Here is an 18622-nt window from a genome sequence, read left to right as displayed (position 1 = left end):
TGATTTAAATCCTTTTTCTTCAAGTGCTTCTTTAATTTCTGCTGTGTTCAAATCTGGTTCTATTCCTCTTATAACTACTGTTAATCCTTTGGCACTTTTTAATTGATAGGTGTAAAAATTTTTTCCATTTTTTTCGAAGTTGTTTACAACTGCTCTGTAATGTTTTTCTTCGTTGATCGAGATTTTTGTTTCATCGACATTTCCTTTACGAAGAGGCACAACATGGAATGAATCTTTGACAATACTTTGTGTTAGGGAGTATATAAGAGCGTTTGCTGTCGAAATATTTTTTATTTTTCGAGTTTTTGTCGAGATTGCATTGTTAGTATTTTCTTGTTTCGGGCTACGTTTTCTTTTTATGATTTGAATATATTTATCCATGCCACGGACTTTGGGTGAATCAGGATTTTTTGCTATGTTACTATTCTTTTGCAATATATTTGGCAATATGTTAACATGTTGCGCTGCTTTATTTTGTTGCGCTGATGCTGTGTTATTTTTCGAAGATGTTGCTGGACTTTGCGGTTGGTAGCTTGATTGTTTGCAAGAATTTTCACTTACCGAATATGAGCGTTACCTTTGGGTTTGGTTGTTTAGCATTGTTGTTTGGTTCGTGGTTGGCTTCTCAGAACTACCATCTGCTGTTGGGTAGCATATGGGTGAGTGGTTTGTGCCTCTGCTATGCGAAGGCGGTGATCTATTAATTGGCATATCGTGGTTGGTATCGTGGAAGTTAGCTGAGCAGCCAACTGTCTCTGAGTAATTTGTTGTGAAAAAGAAGCTTCTACTTTTTAATTATTTAATTATAAACCTTAAAAGTTCTGTTTTAAATGGCAAGAGAAAAATAGTATGTATTTAAAAAAAAAATATAAATATACATTGTGACCGAAAAGTTTCCGGTCACAATGTACAAACGCAAAATTCTTAATCTTCATCAATATTTATTTGCTTCAAATAGACGCCATTAGAAGCGATACACAAATGCCGTTTCCAATCATCAAAACATTTTTGGGTTTCGGTATGTGAGTTCTCTGCGAATTCTGTTAGTCTTCCTATGATTCAAAGCGTTCCTGAGTGGTATTTGAGTTTGGGAAACAGAAAAAGTCACACGGTGCAAGATCAGGTGAATACGGTGGCTGTTTGATGGTATTTATTGAATGTTGGGCCTTAAAATCGTTGATAATGTTGGCTCGGTGCGAGGGAGCATTATCGTCATGAAAAATCCATGAATTATCCTTCCACAATTGAGGCCGTGGTCTCACGACCGATGCCTAGCTCTCGTGCTATCTCTCTAACACTCACATGAGGATTTTGGAACACGATTTCCTTTGCCTTTTCAATGTTTTCGTCGGTGGTAGAGGTCGAAGGTCGTCCAGAACGCGGCATGTCTTCGACGGTCGTACGACCGTCCTGAAAGGCTTTGTACAACTCATAAACTTGAGTTTTCGATAAAACTGATTCCCCATAAGCCTTTTGTAGCATTCGCAACGATTCTGCACACGAAATTTCGTTCGAAACACAAAATTGGATGCAAACTCTTTGTTCAATATTTTTTTCCATTGTTTTTTTCGCAACGCACTACTGAGGTGAACTGGTTTCAACAGCTGCCGTAAACGAACTGTCTGACAGATCGCGCTCATTTTTGGCATAGTAATTAAGGAAAGTGCTGCCAAACTACATAAACTTAAAATATCGAAAAATATACAGCGCGCGAATTTTAAATGAGAATTTCCGAAAACTTTGTCACAATGTTATTATTAATATAAGTATAATATTAATTTATAATATAATAAAATATAAATTTCAATTTTTCTTAAGAATTTATCAAACAATAAATTTTTTTTTTTTTTTTTGAGGCGTCCTTTCGCGTATTTATTTATTTTATTTATTTAGCATAAGTTTGTTATTTAATTACACAATTACACAATTTTTCAAATTTGCGATTTGTAATTTGTTTAGCTATTCTACCCGTTTGCAACACTTTTTTGTAAATTTGTTTTTGAGCTTTTAAGCTTTGTTTGCTGTCTCTATCAACTGTTTTCAAGTGTGTGTGAATTTGGAAAAAAGTAAACAAATTTGAAAACAAAATCAAAATTCACTTTTTTCGCAAAAAGAAATAAATATAATAATATTTTATTTTATCGGGCACTACTATTTTTTTATTAATATTATTTAAGAGTCACTGTCTCGATTATTTGTGATGAGTTTAATATCACTTTTTAAGTTTTTCGCTTAGAAAACACTGAAAGTTACGGAGTGATTTTTTTGCGCGCCAATGCTGATCACTAAGATTATCATGAGATATGGTGAACTCAGGTGACGGCAACATAGAGACCAGGAAGAAAGCGGAATACTTCACCGGGGCTCAGAAAAGACTCATCAAGGCCATGATTAGAGATGGCTTGGATTTGGAGACTGCGAAGCAGAAAGAGAGAGAGCGATACTCTCTCTACAAAGCTTCCTTGGCAGCAGAAGGAGAAAGTGACAGACCCAGTACCAGCAAAAGGTGCAGATCTAATAATACATCTCCCGAAGAAACACAACGCCCGCAGCACAAAAAGCCAAAAGCCATTCAACAAACATCTAGCTCTATCGGAAACCAGCTGAAACCGACTCCATCTTACAGGGATGTAGCCAATGCTTGCAAAGTGGCTATCGCCCATGAGAAATATCCGGAGGTGAATCTCACTGGTGATCAAATGGAGTTGATAAAATCAAAGCTCCTGGAAGAAATTGACAAACTTCCTAAACACAATAGTGTCTACGGCTACATCACCAGTGTTAACAGAGACGGATGGCTCTCATTAACATGCTGCAATGGTGAAACGAGGAACTGGCTGACCACCTGTGTCCCAAAACTCAAACCATTTCCGGCTACTGTTCTCAAAGTGTTTCAGGGTGGAAAGATGCCCAAAACCTATGTGTGCATCACATTTATTCCCCCCTCTGCTGTGCTACCACCAAAAATTCTGATGTCGCGCTTGGAGAAACAAAATAGTGGCATTTGCACATCATCGTGGAAAATTCTCAGGACTGAGAAAGATCAGAATGGTGGGGAAACCATTACGATCTCGGTGGACGAGAAATCCAAAAATTGGATAGTCGATCAGGCAGGGAAGCTGTATCTGAACTTCACACAAATTCACGTACGGGTGAAGGGAAAGCCAACTAGACCCAAGAAACTGACGACTAAAAGGCCATTTACGACAGAGAAACCCAGTGACGTCAAGCAACAGGTGCCTCCATCCAAAAGGCCGCTTTCAGGTGATGGACCCAGTACCTCAAAAGTACAGGCATATAAGCCAAGTGAGACGGTAAAGGTTACACGTGACAGCACCCGAACTGAAGTCGGACCCAGCACCTCAAAACAGCAAGGTGGCACACCAGTATCTAGTATAAAGGACCAGAAGCAAGGGCCAAAGAAACCATCTTCAAGGAAGCACCCACTCATGGGACAAAATTGCCCAAGTGGATGCAGAACGGCAAGGGACGATACTTATAAAATGATGAGGTGCCTGCAGGTTAATCTTCAACACGCCAAAGCTGCTACGGCGGTATTGACACAGCGACTTCTATCTGAAAAAATTGACCTAGCCTTTATCCAGGAGCCATATGTTTATGAGAACCAGATAAAGGGAATAAAAGGTAAGCTACTGTACGATCATGCCAGCCATGGTCGACCTTGTGCTTGTATTGTGGTAAGGGATGACATTAATGCTTTCATTATTCCATAGCACACCAACAAGGACCAGGTAGCAGCTATAATTTCTGTGGACACCCCAGTAAGTAAGAGAGAGCTCATTGTCTGCTCATCTTACCTACCTGTAGACTCCCAAGACCTGAACTTCCTATCACTGAAAGGACTAGTAGACTACAGTGTTAAAAGCAAGAGGCAACTAATCGTTGGAAGTGACGCTAATGCACACCACACGATCTGGGGCAGCACCGACATCAATAAAAGTTGTGAGTGTCTATTTGAATTTATAACTGGTAACAACCTAAATATTTTGAATACGGGTAATAATCCCACTTTTATAAACAGAATCAGGGCAGAGGTATTAGACATCACCCTAGCTACACAATTTATAAAACATTTTATCAAAAACTGGAATGTTTCAGCAGAAACATCCATGTCTGATCATCGTCAGATAAGATTTGATGTTGATCTAAATATGAAAGTAAGGGAATCGTATAGGGTGCCTAGGGCCACAGAGTGGGATCTTTATACTCTTTATACTATTTGAATTTATAACTGGTAACAACCTAAATATTTTGAATACGGGTAATAATCCCACTTTTATAAACAGAATCAGGGAAGAGGTATTAGACATCACCCTAGCTACACAATTTATAAAACATTTTATCAAAAACTGAAATGTTTCAGCAGAAACATCCATGTCTGATCATCGTCAGATAAGATTTGATGTTGATCTAAGTATGAAAGTAAGGGAATCGTATAGGGTGCCTAGGGCCACAGAGTGGGATCTTTATACTCTTTATACTATTTGAATTTATAACTGGTAACAACCTAAATATTTTGAATACGGGTAATAAGCCCACTTTTATAAACAGAATCAGGGAAGAGGTATTAGACATCACCCTAGCTACACAATTTATAAAACATTTTATCAAAAACTGAAATGTTTCAGCAGAAACATCCATATCTGATCATCGTCAGATAAGATTTGATATTGATCTAAATATGAAAGTAAGGGAATCGTATAGGGTGCCTAGGGCCACAGAGTGGGATCTTTATACTGACGAACTCAAGGCCAATCTAGGCAGTAATAAACAGACGATAAACAACATTCATGATTTAGAAATAGCTGATGCTGCCTTAAGCACAACTATTATAAACGCCTACCATGGGGCCTGTCCGATGAATTATAAGACCGGCAACAGAAATGCACCATGGTGGAATAAAACGTTAGCCAAGCTAAGAATCAAATCCCGGAGACTCTTCAACAAGGCAAAAACCAACGGTGAATAGGACAATTATATAAATGCCCTCACCGCCTACAATAAAGAAATTAGAAGGGCAAAAAGAGAATCATGGAGAGGCTTTTGCTCAGAGATTCAAAACTTAAGCAGTAGCGCAAAAATCCACAGGATCATCTCGAAAAGCCACACTAATTCCCATTGGGCTTCTGAAACGACCTGATGGTCTTTATACCAATGACTGCAAAGAGTCACTTATACTTCTAACAGAAGTACACTTTCCGGGATCTACAATTTACGACCAATCAAACTCCCAGCTTAGTTCCCTGGTGGCCAAAAGGCACAGAAACAATGACTGGAAGACTGCTCGTAAAATCTTCACTGAAGAAAAAATTAAATGGGCGATCAATTCATTTTCTCCTTTCAAAGCCTCTGGAGCAGACGGAATATTTCCAGCACTCCTACAAAAGGGACTAACCCACCATATGCCCTACCTCATTAATATCTTTAGAGCTGGGCTGGCGATGATGCCTCCATGACAGAGGAGTAGATGATACGACACGCACATAGATAAGCAATGTACTAAGAAATAGAATGGTTAAAAGGAGGTGAATTATCCCCACTCCTGTGGTCAATTGCAGTGGACGAGCTCTTGCATCGACTCAGTGCCAAACATTTCGAGGCACAGGGCTATGCTGACGATATAGTCATACTCATACTCATACTTGTCAGATTATGAAGACATGATCTCATATCGACTCCAGCAAGCCCTGAACATCGTAACTAGATGGTGCAGTGAAGTAGGATTAAATGTAAATCCTGAAAACAAGTCTGGTAGTCTTCACAAAGAAAAGGAAAAGAGTACTTTCCAATAACCCATTCCTGAATGGAGAAGAGCTATCAGCCGTTACCCAGGTAAAATACCTGGGAATGATTCTGGATGAGAAGTTGACGTGGAACTCTCATGTAGACAACGTTATACGAAGAGCCAGAGAAGCATTATGGACCAGCAGAAACCTTATTGGTAAGCACTGGGGCCTTAATCCAAAACTCAGCATTTGGATGTACACATCTATTGCCAGACCAATTATTACTTATAGGTCAGCTATCTGGTACAAAAAAGCACAACAGAAGACTGTGATAGATAAATTTCGTAAGCTGCAGAGATTAGCCTGCATAATGACAAGTGGAGCGATGAGAACTACCCCGACAGCAGCCATGCAAAGAGAGGAAGGACTAAATATCACCATATTTGACATCATATTTACCATATTTGACTAATACCAGACAGAAATGAATGGGAACGGAACATACCTCCATTCACTGGAGACTACCATCTGTGGTACACGGATGGCTCCAAAACGATGGAAGGAGTGGGGAGGGAGTATATGGAGTAAGACCTAAAGAGGAAATATTTGCGAGTATGAGTAAAGAAAACTCAGTTTTTCAGGCTGAAGTACACGCAATTGAACTATGTCTCAGGATATATAAAGGTAAACCCGTCACAGGAAAAAACATATATAACTTTTCTGACAGTAAATCGGCACTCCTAGCACTACGCTCGCCTCGAGTAACCTCAAAATTAGTGTGGGAATGCCTTCTACTTCTCAAAGACCTTGCTGAAAGGAACAGAGTCCACTTAATATGGATTCCAGGGCACAGCGGTTTTGAGTGAAACGAAAAAGCAGATGAACTAGCGAGAAAAGGGGCGGCCTCATATTATATTGGGCCACAACCATTCTGCTGCCCTTCGTGGAGCTTTTTCAAACTTAAAATTAATGAATGGCTGGAAAGAGCAGCTCAGAATGATTGAGATAATACAATTGCCTGCAGACAAGCAAAAGAATCCATGCCGTTTCGATCAAAAGCCAGAACTAGGGAGCTACTTATACTGAACAGAAGTGGCATCCGAATTGTCACAGGATTCCTAATTGGACACTGCGGAGTTAAAAAACATTTATTAAATCTAGGTATTACTGGAGACGATAGCTGTAGACTTTGTTACGAAGAAGAGGAAACAGCAGAGCACATTTTGTGTCACTGTGATAGTCTTGCAAGACTCAGACTTCGCTACTTATCCATTGCCTATCCGCTTATAACGGAATTAGGCAACATCTCTCCAAAGGACATATTGGCATTCTTAACTGCTACTTGTCTATGCAGTAACGCGGTGACTACTTCCCAACCCTTTTTAATATTTTTTTTAATAAATAAATAAATAAAAATACTAGAAGCAAATTTAGGAAAACACAACTTCACTCAAACAAATTAGAACTAACTTTTTTTATAAAATACCAATTGATATAATGATTAAATAATATTTAAACATTCCATTGCTAATCTGACCAAATTCGTAACAATATGTTGTCTTTCAGCTGCTTCTGGCCACGTTATAAATTTGGTAATCTAATTCAGGTAATCTAATAAATTGTTTTCTCATTTCCTATACTAAATAATGTAGCCACTTTGCGTATAGCCGCATTTTCGCATGATGAACCCAAACGATATAAAACAATAGCAAGTTGAAGAGCGGGTATTGTTGAATTGAATGTAAATTACTAAACTCCGCGTTAGTGATTATTAGTGATGGTATAACGAAAATTTCGTTCCTATTTACTCTGAGCATCTGACGAAAACGGCCTTTATCGAATTCTTGGAGAATGATTGATATCCATTCAATAGATTGGTAAAACATAAAATAAAAACATAAAACCGTACAAACAAAGCAAATGTTTCCATCCCTCAAATAACTTGTGTGACGCACGTTTGTTTGCATTTTGCGCTCTCACTTCACCTTTTGTTTAAGTGCAGTAAAAAACTTCGAAGACTTCGAGAACAAAAATTTACAAAAACTTCGAAGTTTTTTCCAACTTCGAAGTTTTTTCCAACTTCGAAGACTTCATTGAAATGCGAATATTCGAATAATCGAAGAACTTCGGTTTTTTAAAAACTGCGAATAATGTGAACAGCACTAATTTATACTCTAGGCACAGGGAGGATCTGTTATTAACTTAGAGACTTAAAGCTTCCTTTGTAATTTTTTGGCTTTAAATTGTGTGTGCCAAGTTAGTCGCCTGTCAAGGTGAATACCTAAGTACGTTATATTATCTGCTTGTGGTATGGGAATGTAATTTAGTAAAATTGTTGGAGATGTACTCCGATTTAAGGTAAAAGTGACGTACATTTTAGTTCATTAATTTTAATTCGCCATTTTGACAGACATTTCTCCACCCGAAATAAGTGAGATTGAACTTCGTTTAAAGGTAGCACAACGTTTTTGTTTCGACATAAAATTGTCGTATCATCAGCAAACGTTGTGTTGACGACTGAGCTACTTATTGGGATAATAATATGTGTAATAATATGTGTAAAACATATACAAGATAGAGCCAATAACACTTCCTTATGAAAGGCCAGCTTCTACTGGGAAATTAGTAAAAGTAAAAGACTTAGATAACGTATCTTGTGTATCATTCCATTATGCCATACTTAGTCAAATGGTTGTTTTACATCGAGAAATACCACAGAACAATTTTTTCTACGCTTAAGTTCTCAGTGTTTTCTTTGTTTCGCAGCCAAAAAGCTTTTTCATTTGGTTTGTCTACTAGCCGATAAGGAATTTTATATTTAAATAAAATGAAATCAGATAATAAAAACACAAACACAATAGTAAACTACCGACAAGGTTAATTTTTTTCCTTTGTACTACTATTAATATACCTATATATATACCTAAAAAGTCATATTTTAGGTGCCCTTGTAGTAAAATACCTGTACCACCATGTACTTTTCTATCAGGATGATTGGTTTTGTAAAATAAATAACCAATAATAGAAAATAAATTTTTGTTTGTTAGATGTGTTTCTGAGCAAAGCATTACATCCAAAGCATTACATGGCTTAAGCCGTTTGCATTCCATGTACATATTTTTAAAGTACTTATTTATTAGACAAAAGCATTCGCATTATTTGGCTTTGCATTTTAACCATCTCGTTAAGAGTAGTTTGCATGGCTGACATAAACTGTGTTAAACCTTTGGGTGAGAGTGGAGATCATAATTTCCAAACTATTGCTTTGAACTGGAAGAGCTTATTGCTTGTCAAATTTAACGACATTAGCATATGAAACACCTGAAAAGCCTGAAACACAGGATTAGAAGACAAAGGTTGGGGTTCTTCAAATTTAATTTAAGTTAATGTGGGTAATTTTTGTAGGTTTGCGTAAGGCTTCTTTATGTAAAGCTAACCTGTGCTTTAGTTCTTTGTAAGTAGGACAGCCTCTGCAGTTTGTGATGTGATCTCCGCTACAGTTGCTACACTTTTTGGAATTGGTATCTTTTAATGCTTTTGCATCGCATTCGGAATTATAGTGAAGCACGCCACATGCTGCGCACACTGTATGAAGAGCGCAATATGACTTAGTATGGCCATATTATTGGCAGTTTGTGCATTGCACAGGACCATTTTATTTGTGGGGATCACTTACTTTATTTGTGGGGGTAAAGTAAGTACTGCAGGCTCCTATTTTTTTCAGTTTAGAATCTTTCGGGTGAAGTTTAACTTTAAACATGGATTGTGGGATTGAATCTTTATTTACAATATTTATAACTGCTTTAGAACTAAAGCCTTTTTCGTTAGGGCACTTAGATTTTTACTGCTGTTCAGTTGGTGTGTGTGGAAATTATTCTTACTGTTATCAACGTATTTAGTTATGGCCTTGAAATTACTTTCGGTATCAATTTGGATTTTGGTTTCGTTTTGTAAGCTTTTATCAGTTAGTACAGTTTCCCAGGGTGATGAGTTTGATGCGTCTATTACCAGATAAACATTTCGCTTATTTAGGATGCTTATCACATGTCTTCTCTCTCTATAGGAGTCGATCTTGATTAGATAGAGTGTGATATCGACAGCTTCTTTTTGTAGTAGGGAAGGTACTGTCTTCCCCTTATTCTTCATATGTTTTGAAGCAGCAAAAATCTCTTTCTATTGATGAGTTACTCCAAATTCCTTATATGCTTTATACGTTTTGAAGCAGCAGATGGTCGATTGAATTGCTGAGTGCATTCATTCTGTTTAGTATTTCTTGTAAGATGAAAAACTTTAAGGATTATTTCGTAAGGTAAGGTAAAGTTTCGCTTTCACAAGAAGCTCTGTTATAGTCGCTGTTTTTGTAGAGAGTTGTTTATAAAGTCGACAACAAAATGATTCGCTCTTTGTTTTTTTTTTTCATTTTTTTGTCATAAGTTGTTAGTGCTAAAGTGTTAAAAGACCACTCAAGTTTGCTGGTTTTTCTTCGCAGACAATTATTATGAATACTTAGAGTATTTGTGTCTGTGAGTATTTGCCTTTTTTTTTTGTTAGTGGTAGCCCATACTACCAGCATGCACGATTCGTAACCAAGACGTACTCTTTTGCTTGATATTTGCGCCTACGTACTAAATCTCATCCTAACACCGTGCCTTTTCTAACCATAAATCCCTCCGGAACCACATTTAAGCATTATTTCGGAGGGTGGTAATTCAGCGATTGCTGTCATCTCTTACTGCACTTTTAGTTCTCTCTGCTGCTCTCTGTCCTTCTATGATTTCTTTCGCAAATACACACACTAGGTTCCAGATCTCTTTTGACCTCAACATCAGTTGGATGATGTTATCAGGAGTGACATGTTCTCTGGTTGCTCTTGCCAAGAAGCTGCGATGGCTCTCATATCTCGGACAATCAAAGAACACATGTTCCACCGTTTCTTTTGTATTTGCACACGCTGGGCATGTGACGTCTTCGTCATGTTTGAACTTAAAATGGTATGCTCTGAAGCAGCCATGTCCAGTTAACATCTGGGTTAGGTAGTAATTCACCTGTCATGCATGGCCGCATCAGTTGATATTGTGCGGGATGCGGAAACAACTCTGAGCGGGCATCTTCTGTAGGCTGCGTCTACTCCTAATCTGTACGTCTTTTTATTCATTACATCTGCCCATATGGGAGTTACATATATAGCAATAGACTTAACTACATTTGACAATAATTGCTTCTTCTGTTGCCTAGGTCCACCTATATTGGGCATTCTTCGCGATAGTGCACAAGTTGTTTTCGCACATTTTGCAGCAACATACCGTAGGTGCTCTTTGAAGGTGAGTCTATTGTCAATCATTACTCCAAGGCACTTGATTGCTTGTTTTGATGTGACTCGCTCATTGTCAACAGTTATTGTTATGAACTCGATATTTTTCCTGCTGCTTACAAGAAGGACTTCAGTTTTATGGTCAGCAAGTTTGAGGCCTACACTTGTGATCCAGCTCCTTACCATAGCGACCGTATCGTTGCATGTTGTTTTTACCTTTTCTATATGTTTCCCTCTAACCACCAGGGCGATGTCATCAGCAAAACCAATCATTTCTGCGCCTTCTGGGAGCTCAAATCTCCACGTTTCCTCATACATAATATTCCATAGTGTTGGTCCCAGTACCGAGCACTGTAGGACCATTGCTGCTACTTGATATGACTTCGTGCCTCTGTCTGTGTAGTACAAAAGCACTCTCTCTTTAAAATAATCAACGATTATTTTTACTAGGTAGTTTGGGACATTTTTCCTATGAAGTGATGCTAGTATAGTGTCCCAATCCGTATTCTTTGTCTCCTTCGAGCCAACGGTCTCCTTTGTAATATTCCTTTTTTGTGAGTATTTGTCTGTGCTACCCGAGTTGGTATTATGGGCACTTGCATCGCATTCAATCAACAGTTCATTATGTTCCTTCTATTTTAACAAAACAACTGGTCTGTTAGAACTGAAGCACATATCGTTAACACTGCAGTAGTGGTGAATACCAGGACTGATGATTGATTGCGAAGTATAAATAAGTAGACACGTATAAATCTGTTGAATTTTGATCTTCAACGTAAACTTTAGAGGAATATTATATCAGCTGGTATAAACAATTTGTTTTTCTTCGGTGTGAATGCTGTTCATTGGTCTTTTTCATTTATTTATAAACAACTTTGAAAATTACCCTAAAGAGACTAGAATATCTATAAAAAAACTTTCTTATTTGGTTAAAGTTAAAAATCAAAATGTGTTTCATATTTAAATTTATTTAAAAATTTAATATAAAAAAAAATTAAAAACGCAGAAATCGGAAATATGTATTTATTTATTATAAAAATATTGTTTTCTTTTATTTGTTAATATTTGTTAATATTTGTTAATATAATATATAATAATTTATTAGCGAGCTAATTGGTCAATTTAAATAGAAATTAAAAAACTATAATTTAATATATATATTTAAAAACAGTTTATATATTATTAAAATATGTATCTTCGCTAGTCATCTTCAGAGAAACTAACTAAAATATACAATGTTAAATTTTATAGCGGAAAATTACACAGAAAAATCATACAATACGTACAGTAATAATAAAAATAACAAGAATAGCAAAAAAAGAAAAGAGAATAAAAATTATAAAAAAACATGTTCAAACATCCTGTGTCATTTGTTTATAATAGTCCTATAAGCCTGAGCACAGTTGTCCGTTATATAATTTAGTCTTATACGGCATTTACACTGGCCGATAAAGGCTCATTTTGGTCAAAAATCGAAAATGAGAAGCGAATGGCTCATTCTTGCATACAAAATTTCAACTGCGAATACGATCCATTTCATCACATTCTGTATGAATACGTCCCAACGACGTTCGAATGCGTTCCAAATATATTCCAAATACAAAGGAATACATTAAACATACCCTAAATAAAAGCAGTTTGAAAAAGCTGTTTTTGACATATTCACAAAAAAAGGTAAACAAATGTTTGGTGATTGCATTTTCTGGAAAACTATGCACCTCTTTTTAGAACTTGAACTTCTACATCGCAAAAAGTATTTAATCGAAATTAAAAATATGTTTTCAATATATATTTTAAGGTTTGAAGGTATATTTAACCTTCATGCAATATTTTCAAATAAATCAAATTATCAGGTTAGTTGAAAAATCAGCTGTTTGAAATGAGAACAAATGCCGATTTACACTATCATGAAAGTAACATGAAAATGAACTTGAAATCCGGTTACTTATAGATGAGAGAGGGAAGAGAGTGTTATGTGTGTTCATGAATTTTACGCAATGAAATTTGCTGCGTTTCTTCCAGCACCACCATTATGCCAGCGCTGAAAGTAAGCGAGGAGTTAATAGCTCTTCGTTTTTATTTTTCTTTGTTTTGTTTTCGACATAGGTAATTTCGGGGTTGAAATTATAACAGAATGAAAAAGAAAAGAATTTGAATATGAATAATTTCTTGTTTTGCCTGCATTGTATACATTAACGGACCTATTCTGTGCACTTTATAAAATTATCAAACATTGACACTTGTCAAAATTGACTGCTGTAAAAGTTTTGGTATTCTGTGATATAAATAAAAAGCTCTTTTCCTTGATAGTTGTCAATACCTCAAATGCTGTTGACAACTATAAAAATATGCTCTTTTTAAGCATTTTTTATTATTTGCATGCATGACAAATATTCTTAACTAAAATATGCGCTCCTTACAAGTATATTTTTTATTGTGATTTGAATGCATGAAAAATGCTTTCGACAATTTAAAATATATGCTCCTTTTTACGAACAGTTACGAATAATTACGAACAGTTTTATATACAAAACACTTTACATCATAGTGTGGTGAGAAGCATTAGGTACTTGAGCTTCGAAATTTGTCAAGATGTGTCCAGAATACCTTCTGGTTTATAAAAATCAAAAATTTTATTAAAAAATTTGACAAATTTTTCAAGTGCACAGAATAGGTCTGGTAGTCTGTTTTTGATTTTAGTGCAGTGAACACTTTTGAATATTTAAAATCGAAATAAAATCTAAATAAAATCAAAATGTGTGTGTTTAACATAAACTTACTGTAAGTATATGCAAAATTAAGTAAATATATTTACAATGATGATTGAAATTTTTGTATTGTATTATAGTATGTTTACATTACGAACTTTAGTGAACAAACTTTGCTAAAGTTGATTCAGCGTTTACATTATCGTTTCGAGTTTTCATTTTGACAGTTGCTGTTTTTGTTATCTTTTGTTTACATTTGTTTTGTTTACATTTTGATACCTGTGAATATTGTGTTTGTTTACTATATATTTTGATGAAAATTATGGATCAAAATATTATTATTTTTCGCTGTAGTGAATCTGCACAACAAAATAAAGTTCTCAATAATGATTATATTACATACGAATAAGGCGCCGTAAAATAATTGCCAAAATACTGCAATTAATAGTGGCAAATAAATAAAGAACATTTTACAACTTCATAGTCTAAGAAAAATTGCATATAATGAAGAAAATGAAACAAACCCAGCAATAACAATTAACAATTTTGTTGAAAACTTGTATAAAAGTTTAAAATATCAAAAATGAATTTGTAAATTATTTATGACTTTCATTAAAAATGAATTTCATTCACATTTTTTTATTTTGGTAATCTGAATTCGAGATTAAACACTATAGTAATAAAAGAAAATTATTTTAATAACAAAAGTTTCTATAAATATAATTTCCTTTTTTATATGCAACTTTCTTTATATAGGTATAGAAAGTTTCTTTCTACTGAACACCGCTTGCATTCAACTTATTGTAAACAACTTAAATGTAAACAAACAAAAGTGTAAACAAAACGAAATGTCAGTCCGCCATTTCCATACTAAAAGCTTATCGATAACGCAATAAATTCAGCACTGTATTCAGGAAAAGGTATTAAATAAGGCCAACTTTCGGTCAAACTTTGAATTTTGTTGTGCCTATTTTTATATGGCAAAATCGACTTTGGTTGCTGGTTTTCCGCTCAATGTTGATTCCAGCCAGTAAAGTTCGTAATATAAACATAGTATTATGTAGATGCATTCTGTAAGAAATTTAGGGTGTTCACGGGGCACTGGTTATCGGGTTATGTGATGATAAAATGAAAAATAACCTGTGTGCACCGTGAACAGACTTTTATGTAGGTTATCTGGTTATTTTTTTACAATCAGCTGTTCTTTGTTTTTGTCGTAAGTACAAAGAAATTTAAATTTCAAAATCAACACAAAATGCCTAAAAAGAGTATAAAAAATCAAATTATAGACTTAAAAATAAATGCAGCTATTAAAGATCTTGAATTTATCAAAGGTATGCGTTTTAAAGCTTAATAGTTGCAAAAATCAAAATAGACACAGCACACTTCGATCAATGGCACGCTCTCATTGATGAAAGAATGGATGAACTACTGGAGGATGTAAGAACAATCACATCTTATCGACGAGGGGATGAACTAAGTGTGCCAAAATCCATTCATTGGCGAGATAATATTTTATGTTGTTTCGACGAAGGACGATTTTTGCAAATGTTACGTGTCAACAAGAGTCAATTTGCTCATCTTGTTGAAATATTTGCAATTGATATAATATTCAAAGGTCCAGGATCCAATTTGCAACTGCCCGTGGAGTTACAACTCGCGATAGTACTATTCCGTTTAGGTTCTTCAGGAGAAAGTGCATCAGTGCGAAAAATCGCGACAATTTTTGGAGTGGGAGATGGTGGCACTCTAACTAAAATTACCCAGAGAGTATTTTCAGCAATTTTGAAAAAATTACCGGTATACATTCAATGGCCTAGTGCGACTGAGCGTAGGCAACTTATTGCTCATACGTTCAGTGAGTTACCATTCTGTATTGGTTATATTGATGAAAGTGAGATAAAGCTGGCCGAAAAACCTAGCAATAACCATGAGGCATATTTTTCTCGTCAACGAATATATTCTATTAAATTGCAAGTTGTATGTGATCATAAGCTCCGCATCATGCACGCATTAGTGGGTAATCCGGGAAGCTACCATGATTCTAAAATATTTAAGAAATCGCATATTGCAACAAACAGCGCCTTCTTATTTACTGGAGAAGAATGGATTGCAGGCGACTCTGCGTACCAGTTGACTAAACATTTGATAACGCCATATCGCACCAATTCTTCTTTAATGAATATTGAACAACAAAACAAATTCAATAAAAGACACAGCCAATACCGCGTTAGAGTTGAAAATTGTTTCGGAATCCTTAAAGAAAAGTTTTGCAGTTTAAAACAAATGAGAATTAAAATAAAAGACAAGAAAAGCCAAAAATTTTTCAATTCTTGGATTCTCGTTTGTTGTGTGTTGCATAATATTTTGTTGGAAGACCGCAATTTTTCACAATTTGAAAGTGAGAATAGCGAAAGGTGTGAAGCGCAGTATGATAGCAATACTATTGCTGCACCTACACCTGAGCTAAAAAGATGTTTGAATATGATGTTTGAATAAAAGTACACATTTTTAAATCTTTTTAATAAGTCTGTTTTATTATTTATTTTTATATTTCACATCAATTTTATATTTTTTAATTCTTTCTTTTTGTTCTAACTCTAATTTCTTGAGTTTGAACTCATTCTCAACTTTCTGCCTTTCCAATTCTAATTTTTGTTTTTCCATTTCTTTTGTCCACTCGAATTTTTCAATTTCTAAACTTAATTGCTCTTTCCGAAATTTGACCCGGTCACTCTCCATATCTTTAAGCTTATCAATGCAAGTAGGACGTGCTGTACGCTTAACCTTGTTTTCAAAGGAGATAGTTTCTGATGATGCTGATAGTTCACCATCCAATATAACACTATCTTCTTCCAAATCAATTGCATCAAGAGTACAGTCCAATGAGTTCGATGTGTCCATTACAACAAATTCAATTTCCTTTGAAGGTGAAAAAATGTCGACAAGCTGTTCGTAATGTGGACATATTTTAACCACCTTGTCTGCACATAAACAAAAAATATAAAACTATTGTAGTAAAAAGTCTACACTAAAATGACTATAAAGTTTACCTTTTACAGTAATTGTATTGTCATCATCCTCAACTCCAGCGCCTGTAGAATTAATCCATGCGTCTGCTTTTTGCAAAGTACTCTTCAGATGGCGAACTTTGCATTTTAATATGTTCCAATTTGCATGGATGTTTGTTTCTGCCAACAATTTTTTATAATATAGCTGGGCTGTTGGTTTCTATCATTAAATATATTTATAAAAACAAAAGTTATAACCGAAAGTAATAAAAATACAAATCAAAATACAAATTACCTCTATGTTCCTGTGCTCTTGCATATAGCTTAGTACTGTTTCTATTTCTTGCTCCGTCCATTTCTTTACTTCATTTTCACGTTTACGTTTCCGGATTTCGTTAGACACTGCAAATGGGAAATAAATAAGTCATTTGTATATTTTTATTTAGTATAGATCATTTCAACTTACTTTTACAAAATTTAAATGTTTGTTTACAAGTTTCTAGTTTCGAGCTTCAAATGTTAGTGATGCCAATTTGAAATTCAAAATTCGTGGTGCCATTTGGTGAAATTAATCTTTTTTGTAATGCCATTTGCTTAAATTTTATATTATCTTTCAACACTGCAAATAATCACATAACCACATAATTTGTATACATAGGCAGGGGTTGTGCAAAGTTAGTTATTTTTATTCAGTGCATTTTGTTGTTGCTCATATAAGCACATACGCACATAATCCGATAACCGGTGCCCCGTGAACACCCTAATTATAAACGTTTAGTGAAAAAGAAAAAGGAAGAATTGTTATCGTTTAAAAAAAAAGGTATAAATGAAAAAGGGAATTTAAATCGTGCATTTATCAAAATATTTTACTGTTTTACAGAAAATGATCATTTAAAATGAGCCATTTTCGACCAGTGTAAACACCATATTATACTATTCGGAATTTTAAGTATTGACAGCATTTCCAGAAAGCAGAGTTTGAATTGCTTGCTGAGTAATAGCAAAAGCAAGCAAATTTTGACTATTGCATAAATATTGACCAGTCAATTTCTGTCAAACGACTAATTGCTAATGCGTTGTATAAGAAAATTAATAAAAATATGCATAAGCAACAGCAAAAAAAGCCAAACTGGTTTTATTTTGAATGCTTGCTAATAGTAGATTTTACTTATTTGTATAGATTTCTTGTTTTTCTTTTTGTTTTAAAGGAATGCGTATACATTACTACTTTCTTTGTTTTGTGCATTGAATAAAGTTATGCAAAATTGTAAGCAATGTATGTATGTACAATTTGTATGCAAATAATATAATTTTATCTGTAATTAGATTATGCCCACATTTATGTTTTAGGAATTAGTTTTATATCTAAATACGATTTAATAATTGTAATAGGTTTTAGGTTGTTTGATTTTTTCTTGTTATATATATGCATATATATACATCATTGTATTAAATAAGAAATTTACTAATCTAAAATTACGTAATGATAATAATTATTTATTATTATAAATGATAGTACTTATGTTATAAATTATAAAAAACAAAAAAAAAGTTTTATCATATAAACCATAATTGAAATTAAATTGAATTTTGTTATTACGTAGAAATTAATATTATATATATATATATATATATATATATATATATATATATATATAAATGTATATATATATTGGAATTTTTACCAGTTAATAATAGTTTAGTAGTAGTATTTTATGTAGTATTTTAGCCACCTCAAAAAGATTTCTTGATTTCTTATTTAAATATATTAAGTCACGGATATCAGGAAATGCAAGATTGATATTAGAAAATAAAGTTATAGGGAGTTGGAATGAACTTAAGACT

The 18622-nt window shown here is 34.6% G+C and overlaps 2 protein-coding genes and 1 long non-coding RNA gene across 3 annotated transcripts; 1 reads left to right on the top strand and 2 right to left on the bottom strand.

Annotated features, from left to right (window-relative positions):
* Nucleotides 1-15145: 15145 nt before the first annotated feature.
* Nucleotides 15146-16265, top strand: LOC119675455 (protein ALP1-like). The gene has a single exon (XM_038086656.1). The coding sequence runs from the start codon at nt 15186-15188 to the stop codon at nt 16263-16265; it is 1080 nt and encodes a 359-aa protein (XP_037942584.1). The 5' UTR covers nt 15146-15185.
* Nucleotides 16266-16346: 81 nt separating this feature from the next.
* On the bottom strand, nt 16347-16935 carry LOC119686478 (kinesin-related protein 12-like; the record flags this gene model as incomplete). The annotated part of the gene is made up of 2 exons (XM_038101058.1): nt 16820-16935; nt 16347-16750 (listed from the first exon to the last, which is right to left on the bottom strand). A coding segment is annotated over exon 2 (324 nt), but the record flags the coding sequence as incomplete, so codon positions are not given.
* On the bottom strand, nt 16935-17435 carry LOC119686479. Its single transcript, XR_005252937.1, has 3 exons — nt 17244-17435; nt 17073-17179; nt 16935-16997 (listed from the first exon to the last, which is right to left on the bottom strand). It is a non-coding gene; the product is annotated as an uncharacterized LOC119686479 (long non-coding RNA).
* Nucleotides 17436-18622: the final 1187 nt, after the last annotated feature.

Source organism: Teleopsis dalmanni, chromosome 2 (genome assembly GCF_002237135.1).
Source record: "Teleopsis dalmanni isolate 2A chromosome 2, ASM223713v2, whole genome shotgun sequence".
Lineage (NCBI taxonomy): Eukaryota > Metazoa > Arthropoda > Insecta > Diptera > Diopsidae > Teleopsis > Teleopsis dalmanni.
Note: the sequence above shows the minus strand (reverse complement) of the source record. Positions and strands in the feature narration are given on the sequence as shown.

Bases quoted from the DNA above. Each gene is read 5' to 3' on its own strand.
- LOC119675455 (XM_038086656.1), top strand. From the start codon at position 15,186: ATGGATGAACTACTGGAGGATGTAAGAACAATCACATCTTATCGACGA.